General features: G+C 37.0%; 1 protein-coding gene across 9 annotated transcripts in view; it reads right to left on the reverse strand.

Moving 5' to 3' along the window:
- The window catches only part of Eya4 (EYA transcriptional coactivator and phosphatase 4), a 259,542-nt gene that overhangs the window by 227,238 nt on the left and 20,160 nt on the right, over window positions 1–12,144 (reverse strand). For all 9 annotated transcript variants that reach the window (XM_013147997.3, XM_013148006.2, XM_013148007.2 and 6 more), the window contains one exon: window positions 5,530–5,628. In XM_013147997.3, the coding sequence (XP_013003451.1) occupies window positions 5,530–5,562 (33 nt within the window). In that variant the 5' untranslated portion in view covers window positions 5,563–5,628. The remainder of the gene's footprint in view (window positions 1–5,529; window positions 5,629–12,144) is intronic.

Genomic DNA, 12,144 nt, shown 5'->3' on the forward strand with positions numbered 1-12,144 from the left:
TTTCATGATAAATAAAAATTTAAATATATTAATATCTAACTTGTAATTTCAGTTAAGGTACTTTCTCATAAAAACTGCAAAGTAAGGCTGTAATTAGCAATTGGAGGTCATCAGTACTTCTGAAGTTCATTCAGCTTTGATTAGAATCCCATAAATTTTGAAGTGTTTTGTTCAGTTGAAAAGTATAAAAATTATATATGCTGTAAACATCATGGCCTCTACGGTTTAAAGGTCAAGTTCTTCCAAGCAGAAACAAATGCATCAAATGAAACTGGAGCCTCAGAAAGAATAATCCTTTGAGTAAAGTTATTTAAAATTTAAAAATGCATGCCGATCAGATTGACTTATAGTGGCCAAGGATAAAATAATACTCAGATGTTTGTACAGTAGTATAGAATACTAGCACTAGTACTAGAACAATAGTATAGAAATGAAACATTTACTTAATATAAATCAAAATAATTATATTCCAGAATTCTGTTTAAACATTGGAAGAAATTGGTGATTCTGAAGTTCTATGTTCAGAAAATAATTTTGATGGCATGTTCAATTCTATAGAATAGCCAGAAATCTATCCAAAGACCTCACAGAACAATATGGGATAGAAGCTATAATTAAATAATATAGATTCTCCATAAACAAAAAACTGAGTAATATTCAGTCATGTGATGGTCTAAGAGAAAGCAATGGAGAGAAAAGAGATTGATTAACTACAGTTGCTCTACAATTTTAATAGACATTAAATTAACATGCTCAGCATAAGCTAATAAACACAATCTAGATCTACAAAAGTGTGACTTTCAAAAATACTATTAAAGTATATATATATATATATATATATATATAGTACCAAAAGATACTAATAAACTCATTTACTGAAATGCATCATCAAAAATATAAGTAAACTGACTTATTAGCAAAGCTAAAACAAGAATATTCAGGCCCTTTATATACAACATTTGATAAAGGAAAATCTACTACAAACTTATAAGATCCAATTTATTTCATTTGCCCAGCATCCATTAAGTTTTTATTTTGTAACACATGCTACTTAAAATTAATAAACTAGGGGGCTGGGGATTTAGCTCAGTGGCATAAGTACCTGCCTTGCAAGCAGGCGGCCGTGAGTTCGATCCCCAGTACCGATAAAAATGAAAAAGAGGAAAAAAAAATTAATAAACTATTTTTCTTCCCAAGTCTTCCAGCTTGATCTTAAATTCAAGCTATACATTCTCTCTCAATTTGATCTGAATAAACCAGAAAAGAAGAAATGTATGATAAGTCCATCAAAACAAAAATTAAAATTATCACAATATGCAAAGACAATACCAATATGTAATATGTACTACAAAAACAGTACATACTGTCCACCATTTATTTGAATACAGAAAATACAACATTTCGCAACATCAAGAGAAACATTGCTATGCATAAATGAGATTTATGAATATTTCCATTAAAAATAACATTTTTAGAATTAATAGCAGTAGTAAGGCATAAACGGCTATAATTTAAACTGAATCTATATATTAGAAGCACCAATATAGAACTGTCTGATAGCTAAATCTTATTTTTAAGATTGTCTTAAAAAAGTCATGGAGAAAAATAACAGTCAGACCTATTGCAAAAAAAATTTAAGAACTAAATGTGATTAATCTAGTATTAGACAACAGTTTTCTCAGATGTGAATCAAATATGAATTCATAAATGTATAGTATACTCTGAAGATGTATTTTCGGTTTTCTAAAATATGTAGCCCGTTCATGAACATACCTCACCAAAGTACAGAAACGCTTCTGAAGAGAATATGTATTGAACATTAGTGAGAAGTGTGCTAAGAAGGAAGGGTATAAAATGAAGAAGACCTGCCATCACTCTTAAGGAGTTTATGACCTGGTGGAGTGACAAGCAAGTAAACAGATCAGGTTTCAGACGTGAGGGATGAGTGCTGCTTAGAGGTAAATGCCAAAAGGTTGTGACAGCTCATCAGAGAGGCCATGCCCACCGTGCCTTCCCATTATGGCCAGCTCACATGGCTCACATGGCTAACGGAATCAAGGCAAAGCTCAAGAAGGTTGACCAGAAGGAGTGATGCCTACAATCAATCTTCAAGAATAACAGGCTACTCTGCAGGGGAAGAGGCCCACGTGGGAAGAAGCTCTACAACAACCTCAGAAACCCTGGAGATTCAGAGCACTGACCGAAGCCTGAAATTTTGTGCTTGACTATACCCACAATCCTCTCCTATGGGCAGGACAGGGCTCATGAAGGGCAAAAAAGGGAAGCAGGGATGTGGTCAGGGATGTGTTTTAGAAAGTCAATCCCAGAGGCAGCATAAAGCGAGTAAGGCAGTCAAAAATTAAAGATCCAAAATAAAGACACCAGGGCAAAGAGAACAGCTTTGAGAGAGAATAAAATTAGGAACAGACAGAACGTTGAGATGCATGATGAAAGGCAAATGACCACCTATTTTCAGCTCTAATCTGTTCTGTGGCTGGTGATGCTCTTTACTGAGATGTACAATAACTGCCCTGGAAGAATAAATGAGAAAAACTGGCAAGAGGAGATACGGTGAGTTCAATTTTCACACGCTCAGTTTGTGCACCTATAAACTTCCAAGCAGGTATTTCCAGAAGGAAATGGAAGAGCATTAAATATTAAACTATTAAACAGATTTTATTGATTTTTTTTGATACTGGGAATTGAACTCATGACCATGCACTTGCCAGGCAGGGGTGTGTGCTTCTGAGCTGTATCTCCGACTGCACAAAATATTCTTTAACCTTCCAATATTTGTAATAGAAACTAACACCAAAAGTCTAAGTGATGACTGTATAAGCATTTCAGGTAATATCTTTTTATTTTCACCCCTACACTGAAGACGAAGAACAGTTTAAATTCTGAGTGGTTATAGACATTTAAATGCAATAGGTGACTGGTTTTACAACTCAAAACTATACAATGTTGTTCAAGCAAAATACAAGTTTCAGGATCAGATAAAAGTGGGTTTAGTTCTAAGCTCTGGTGCCAAACAACAGCTTTCTCATGTGTAAAATAATGGCCTCTAGCATTATTCTGCAAAGATATAGTAAGGGAGGGAGAAAGGTAGCTACTGTTAGCTACTGGTAGCTACTGTTAGATCTGTGGCATAAATAGTGTAAGTGGTACCACTGTGGCATAAATGGTACCTACTACTAGATCTGTGCCTAGAGAAAGAATTCTGCTTAAAGTAAAATAGCTATGATGTAAATATATTCCCTTTGTCTTACTATGCACTTTATTTAAATTCTACCCTTCTTTATTCTATATTTCAATAAATGTACCACTCTTGAGACATTAAAATGTTCCACAAAATTCAAAGTCATTTAAAGATTTTGTTCAAATGTAAATAACCTTGATGCAAAGGATCATATTTTGATATATCTATAGTGCTAAATTCCACAATAAGACACCCCAAAATGATCACCTATGTTGATGTTACGAAAGGATCTTTGGACTTGGAGTCAGAAGACCAGTGCGAAGTCTCAGCTCTGCCACTGGCCAGCCACATCATCACGGGCAAATCATTTAGCAGCTCTAAGTGGCCCTGTGAACATTTACGGGTTGAACAGATTGGTCTTCGTGTTCTAAATCTAAATTTAGCAAATAGGGGCAAGCTGAGAGAACTGGAAAGGCACTTTAGATTGTTGGTTCTCAAGTCTGGCTGCATATTAGCATGACTAGGACCTTTAAGAAAACTATTTTTAAAAATAATAACCTTAAAACATTATTGGAAGGATGTCAGGATTATTGTAAACACATTATCTACAAATTCTAGATATTATTTCTAAAAGATGATATGGGACACCTCACTTATACTGAAACATACAAACAATATTGTCTTTTAACCTCAACTGCATGAAAAACAAATTTATTTATTTATTTATTTTTGTACCAGGAATCAAACTCATGACCTTCCACTTGCCAAGCAGGGGCTTGTGCCACTGAGTTACATCCCTTGCCAAAAATTCTTTCTTGTGTACACACACACACACACACACACACACACTGAAAGGATGAACCACCCTTTATGTAAAGGCTCTGCCTGCTTTAGTGCTTAAGTTTCATGTTCCCAGAAACCTCTGTCTCTAGAAAACGGGGATGAGTTGATCACCAGTCACAAACACACACACACACACACACACACACACACACACACACACACACACACACACAGATGCACAGACGTGCACGTGTGTGTGAACATTCTTAATTGACCTTCAATGTGTTAGAAGAAAGTATAGATCGCCAGTGCTCCTCTCATGCATGCCTTCATCCCTCCTGACTGTCAGGTACACCGTGACACTTGCAGACCTCCGATTCCAGCAAGACTCAAAATATCCAACACGCAAGCATTCGGGCTGACTAGCATCCACTTGGGATGGGGATATACTATAATATTTACATTCAATAACCAGCACTTCAGAAAAAAAATTTTGAAGCCTATGTCTCCTGGTTGTCACTTCTGTTCTTTACTAAAAATGTTACACAATTTTCCAGAACAGTATCTCTATTTGACAGATTTCATAGTTTCTTAGCACTGTAACTGTTACATCTTTTTCCTGCAATGAAGCTACATGAAATGAATAATAACATATAATGAAATTAGTCTAAACCCATGTTTTATCTAAATTAAAGATATGACAATTATTTCTAAAACATCTGCTGGAAACACATGAAATCAGTTTAGAATGCTAGGTAAACACCAAAGCAAACATATATGACGTTATTATACACAACAAATGTCTTCTTCTCCGTAGCCTGATGGAGAATTCAGACTTTTAAGATTAATCATGACCATGAAAGTTCCTAAGGAACAGCCTCAGTCTGAATAACACACTCTTGGCAAATGCATCTGCTCCTCCCTTTGATATCACTGTGTGCAGACAGCTCGGCAACAGTCTCTAGGGGTGTGGAGAAATTCTCCGTCTAGTTGAACATAGTAAAGAACTAGTGTCACAGTAAACTACTAATGAGGTAGGAGGAAAGACCACATAAAGCCTTCCTCTTCAGGAAATCAGAATTCTCAATGGATTGTCACCAAACTAGCAATAAACCTAATAAGATAAGGAATACCCCTGAGCAATGTGGTTTCCATCCTTGAAATGAGCAAAAAGCATGCTAATTATATACTTTCTCCTGTTATGCTTCTGATAGCCAAAAATATGCATGCTACCCAGTATATCTGGAATAAAAGAGTATAAAGGAAGTGCATAAAAGTTCAGACTGTCTAAAAACACAGCACCATTTCAACACCCTCGTCTCTCTATCGCTGGCTTTCCAAGGTAGGGAATCAAGAGAGATACAAAAATGTGACATCATCATTAAACAGAAACAGCACACATCTCTAATGGTCAGTTTTATGGCCTTAGAATCCAAAAAGCACAAAAAACTTACTGTTTACAAAATATGTATCTTAAGTATGGTTTGGAGCAATTACATCATGTCTTTTTTCTTTTTTAACAAAACTGAGGTTCGATTCAGACTTACTGATTGTTCATTTAAATCCTGGGAGTCTTCCATGTGGTTTTCTCACTTTTCCTGCCACTCCCAAGTAGAAGCAGCTTCCTTCAATTACAAATGGACTATCTAAAACCAAAAGATGGAAATAAAGGGGAAAAAGAGAGGGTTATCTTTTCATTCATTTGTAAAATTACTAAAACATATTAAGATTTAGCAGAGCTGTTGGTGATTTGTAGGAGAATTTTCTGAAGAACAGAATTCACTCATATTATCTCTATAGATGATTAAATAGTAATCTTGTGAATGATATCATGGTTGGGATATGTATACACCCACCTACTCAAGAATCCTGCAGGTCAACAAAAATACCTAAAGACAACTTTAGAGACATAATCCACAATATGTGGATTAGCTCATTTGCTGAAAGAAGTCTGTCAATAAATAATAGGCTAAAAATTTTAAACTTCATTAATCACTGTTTTAAAAGTACATAATATAAACTTAGGAAATGGAAATATGCATTTCAGTGTAATAGATTCACAACAGGAAAATGTGTCTCAATTACCAGATGGTCATGTTCACTTCCGAGAATGCAATGTTAAAAAATGCACAACCAATTTTAAAAAAAAAGTGACAATAAAACTCAAGAAAAAGAGGGTCTAGCAAAGATATATGGGGAGGAAAACTGGTCAATAAACTAGTGGGATAATCAGTTAAGTACCCAAGCAAGTTTAAAATTACATTTTCAGTTAAACTGAAGTGCAAATAAACCCTAAGAAAAGTCAGAATAAATTTTGAATTCCCAGATATCTTACTATTAGAAGATAACACAAAAAATTCAAATATCCCTCTAAATCCTCAATTTTTGTTTCTGTATTTTTCTCTCCCCCACACTCATCCACCCACCCACACACCCACCCACACAATCAAAATTCAAAGCTACATAAAAATCTTACAAGGTATACCTTCCTTCACAAATCAAACACAATGGGCTAACATCCTTAGCATGTAATGAGCTGCTACAATTCAAATATAGAAATATATAAAATTACTGCCAATCACAATGTTCAAACTCACAAATAAATATAATTTAAAATAACTATGTTTCCCAGAAAAATTGAAAATGTCATGTCACAGCAATTTATATGCACCCATATCTATAGCAGCACAATTTTTAATAGCTAAACCTTGGAAACAACCAAAATGCCCATCAAATGCAGAATGGATGAAAAACATGTAATATTTTTATACAATAGAATATTACTCAGCTATAAAAAAGGATAGTTTTGAAGCTTTTCTAGGTAAATAAAGGCAACTTGAGATGATACAAGTAAAATATATCAGACTCACATTTGTAAATATCGTATTGTCTCTGCAAAAAAAAAATGAGTAATAATATCCAAAGTGTAACATGGAAACTGTAATAATGAAAGCCAAAGAAAGTGCTCACAAGGACAGAACTACTCAGGGAATATTTAGGGACATCAACACTTTGGAAATGACGATTTAAGTGGAAAAGTATTTCATATAGAAACAAGAGGCTACCAGTGAAGTATACTATCAGTGCAGCGAGTGTGTAACTGAGAGTCTCATATGTCCACTATCTATTCCTTACCCAGGCAGACGTGTTCTTAATTTCTTTATTTTGTGCTTCTCAGTGCTTTCAAACTAAAACTGTTACCTTTCTTACTATAATGCAACACATTTTAAAATTACAAAGGGAGTTTAAAATATAAGTTCTAAAATATCCTATGCTTATACACAGAGACACACGTCAATGATGCTATTTTTCATGAACAGATATGTCAGAAAATGATAATGAAACTTACACATAATGTGCGTCATCTCAACACGACAATAGTTTAAAAATATTCCACTACTAGGAAACCATCATTTTGAAAAGAAATGCTATTTTCAAGAGTGTATAAAATGGGGAAAAGTGGTGTAAAGAATATTATGAAATATACTGAAGAGTGTAACCCTTCAGGAGTGGGCTGAGAAGTGTTGATGGGAAAGGTCCAATTTCCACCCTCTTACTCAGGGCTTCATTTTGTTCCTCTGCCTCATCCATACAACTAGGTCTCTCTTTCTAGTCCTAGTTCCTGTGCCTCCCTAGTTCGTTCCTTTCCTAGCAGAAGTCCAGAGCTGATCTTTGTTCCTCACAGGCCCAAGGACCCATGCTAGCTTGAGATATGTGTCTCATAAAAGTAGGGCCTTTTGTCCGCCTGAGTGCACCGGTCTGCACATCTGCCCAACTCACAGGACCTTCCTCCATCCTCCCAGAAGGATGTTTTATTTTGGCAGTAAAACAAATAAAATCTCATTGTCCCCACTACAAGGATACTGAAAAACTAAAACTAAATGATGCTAAAATGGCCTTAGAGGGTCAGTTAAAACTGTAGCATACAGTGAAAATGAATTTCTAAGTCAGATTCCAAGTGGCCTTACCACAAATGTAATTATTATGTACTGCAAAGATGTACTAATAAAAGATTCTTCTAAATTTAACTTTTAAAGGCAAAACAATATCTTAAAGGGAAGATAATGCATGTCTTTCATATGAGAGCAACCTATAGCCTCCACCTCAGGGCTGGGAAATTTTAGGTGTACAATAAATGTAGATTGAATGAAGGACACAATTGACCTCATGGTGTAATGAAAACACTAAACAGATTGTAATTATAGTTTTGGACCTCGTATCTCAGATATATGACTTTCCGCTAAAATCTGTCTTGCTGATACCATTTTCAATTTTGTGATTTCCTTCATTTTACGTTTTACTTTGTATCTGGGCACTAGAAAGAGAAACATTTGAAGAAATATTATTACTAAAGAGACTATTTCAACTTTTCATAAAATTTAACATTGAAAGTGATCTACCAGATAATTTCCTGCTCATCCGACTTAAAAACAGATATATGCCTATTGGCATGGACAAGTTTAAATCTATTGTTTAAAAATGTAGCATGTTGTATCAGTTTGTAAGTCTGATAATCCACAAACTGGGTGGATTAACAGATATGCATTCATTCTGGCATGGTTCAATAAAGTAGAGGTTCCATGTCAAGGCACTGGTAGATCTATGCTCCTTTCTTGACAGGAAAAAAATCTTTCTTTGTGCCCTTCTGGCCTTTGGTGGTCGCTGGAAGTCACTGGCCCTCCCACACTCTTCCTCCTCTTCACAAGGCACACCCCAGTCTCTCTCTTCCTGTGACCTTCTTTGGTGACCTTCTCCGTGTGTCTTAGGACAGATTCCTCCTCTCTTAGGTATACTAGTATTTGAATTAGGGCCCATCCTTGTCCAGGAAGACTTCATTGTAACTTAATGACTCTTTTTTCAAATAAAGTCACCTTGCAAGTACAGGATAAGGATTTAAACTATCTTTTAGAGGACATGATTCCTCTGAAACATGTGCAATTATCACACTGAAAATATTTCAGGATGCGGTCAAAGTTTAATTGTAGTATTTCTAGAAAGGATCCATAAGAATTACATTAAGAGAAAGAAACGATAATTTTCTAAAGAACCACTACCTCAGTACACTTTTTTCTAACTTGAGGAAAACTAAAGTTAAGGCTTTAGGAAAGATATTGAAGCATAGAAAATGAATCAAAAATTATCACTATCTTTTTTGTAAGCCATCAAATCTAATGCTCCAGTTTTGGAGTTATTTGTATCAATGTCCCATATTACAACATAATACTTTGTTTTATACTTCCTTGATATTTGGCCTGTTTTTTGGCTTTAGTTTTAACAGTAGCATGATTTCCATTCTTTGCCAAACTCACTAAGATACCAAAATGTTATGAGCCCTGTAATTTTATATTATTGAACCAAGTAAAACTACCTAGGTTAATTGCAGACTGTATTACTTTACCTCATAATTTGGAAACAGTTGTTATGTTAAATCCTTTACCATTTAGTTTTCACAAATATATGAGAAAAGGATGAGAACAATCTTCAGATTACATAAGAAAAGTATTACCTTACAATAAAGATATAAAATTAAGAAACAGCAGTAACCTCGTGCCATTTTATGAGGCAATAATCTAGCTCCCAACTCTATTGCAAGGCCATTCCTCCAGAAAAAGTGAGTTTTAAACCAACACTAGCAACTCCACTCTCTCCATCTGAATTCTTTCTCCTTCAGTCAAGCATTGAAGATATACACACAGTTCATCTCACCCCTGAAATCTGCAGCAGAAGTGAGCTATCAACTCTCGCATCTTATACCTAAAGTTAGAATAAAATTTTAACAATTTTTAATTCAAATGTAAGATACAGATACAGCCATATTTAGATTTTACCAAAATTCACAGAAATGTAATGAAACAACACAGGTAGTCTAGATGGGGGATTTCAGCAAGGGACCCTCACCTTTAAGGAATGGGAAGAGGTTACAGGGGGTTCTGTGATGGGGACCTGATCCTCTGTCTTTCTAATAAACCTGCAACTAGAAACCGATTTGAAAAAGATCTGGATCTTCTGCTAGAGGCAAAGGGACCAAGAGATGGGAAGAGGAGGCGGGAGGGGAAGGGGATGCAAAAAGAATTAAAATGTGTTATGCACATGTACAAACTCCTCACCACAAATGTAATCATTTTGTGTGATAAACATACACCAATAAATTGTTCTAAATAAAAAATGAAACAGAATAAAACACAAGTTGGATTGTCCGGGCACACTTACTCTAACCAAAGGAACAGGACCACCAAAAGATAAGTCTCATCTCTCAGCCAGGGTTGTGTGGACCAAGGACCGCAGCTGCACATGGGGTCACCAGACCTTTGGGTTCTGCACACCAACGGCACCCCCTTCTCCCAGGCATGGAAGCCACACACCCGGCCTTCATCACTGCCTCTGCTCCTGCACTCAAGAAGAAACCACTGCACCGAAGACACCACCAAGCCTTCTTGATACCCCCAAAATCTGCTCCAGTCCCCTCAAGCTCCTTGCTTTTCATCACCCCTACATGAGTCCAAGCTACCACTGGTCTTTGCTCAGACTAGAGCAAATCCACATTTTAAAGGCTGCCTTCCTCCTAGTCCTGATCTGTGGGCCTCGCATGTCACAGCACAGCCTGAGTGATGATTCTACAAAACAGATCTGACTGCACTCCCCTAAAAGCACTCAGAGCCTCACCCAGGCCTCAGGATAAACCAGACAGTATCCACTTGCTCCTATTTCAGGCTTTGTTCCAGTGTCCTCACCATCTCTCACCCTCTCCTCTCACCATCACATTACCTCACAGCAAAGGCTGGAACTTATACCAGGAGTGCCTGAGAGAATTCAAGCCTGGTTAAGGAAAAACAACGAAAGAGACTCCAAATGGTTAGTATCCCCTTAAGAAAAGATTGAGAGATTGCAGGCTGCCCAAACTTTTGTCTCAGCCCATTTGCAGATGGTGCAATGGGGAAGCAGGTGCCTGGATAATCCTACCCATGACCTCTGCACAATCCCTTTCAGTCTGGATGGGGCTTTGAAAAGTACCTGTACCTGTGCAGTTTCCTGGGCCATGGGAGGATTTCTCGCGTTAGAGTCTAACATTCAGAGCAATTCAACCACGATTTGATGTTCAGATTTTCAACTGCAAGTAAATTTCCAGAAGCATATTTCGTTAAAATTAAAGTTTTCTCCCACAGAGATATATTATACATATACGATATGCACCTATTACATGGATTCAGCTTAACCCATTAGGCAGGCCCCCCAGGGCTTCTCCAGTTACGCCAAATTACTCATATCTAATGATTGATCTTGCTTAGGACACAGACCTAGGGAAATACTGACTTAGCTCTTTTTCAATGTCAAAATCTCTCGATAATAAAACTTGGGAGCCCTTTAGAGCTATGTAGCTGTGAAAAAATAAAGCTGGTATTTAGGGCTCGGAAAGGAGCACACCAAGAAAGAAGAGGAAAAACGAAGATGGCAAGAAAGCCTGGGCAGAATCCAAACCCTTGGGTCTTGTTACCCTCCAAGTCTCACTGTTACTCTCTTCTTCCTGCTACTTGATTGTCCAGTTGTTTCTTGGCTTCCACAAGCTCCCCTCATACTCTTCAATTACACTTTTTTTCTTTACTGAGCAAGTTGATATAGGCAAAAATATAGCATTACATAAAGTCTAACAATTTATATTCTCTTTCCATCATTGAAAATTGTAGCTGTGAGCAGCCATCCAAAAGGGCACTTCTTTCCAGCCTCTATGCACCTGGTTACCTGCACTGCCCTCCACATTTCATTAATGGGGACGTGAAGCTGGGTCAGGCCCTGGCAGCCTCCCACTGCCCAGGCGGCAAGCCAGAGAGGGACGCCAAAGGAACAGACAAAGAACACCTCGCTCCCGGTCTAAGGCCAACTGCTCAGAGAGGTGAGACGGGCATTCTTCGACCATGCACATGACTCTGTTCCCTGCCGGGAGAAAAGGAAACCAGCTGAGATGTCCAAGAAACAGATCTGGATGCACAGTAATGAGCACCCTGCCTGACTTCAAACTCCTCAAAGGGAGCCACACTACAAACCGGGGGCGGAGTTATTTTTTAATTGTTTGTAAAGACAGAGTAGAGTTAACATATGCAAGGCCCTAGAAGTGATCCTTAGCAACATAAAATGATGACAATGATGATAATAACAGTGTTGGTATT

The sequence above is a fragment of the Cavia porcellus genome, unplaced genomic scaffold, assembly GCF_034190915.1.
Source record: "Cavia porcellus strain 051 isolate PalLab524CR breed Dunkin Hartley unplaced genomic scaffold, mCavPor4.1 scaffold_22, whole genome shotgun sequence".
Lineage (NCBI taxonomy): Eukaryota > Metazoa > Chordata > Mammalia > Rodentia > Caviidae > Cavia > Cavia porcellus.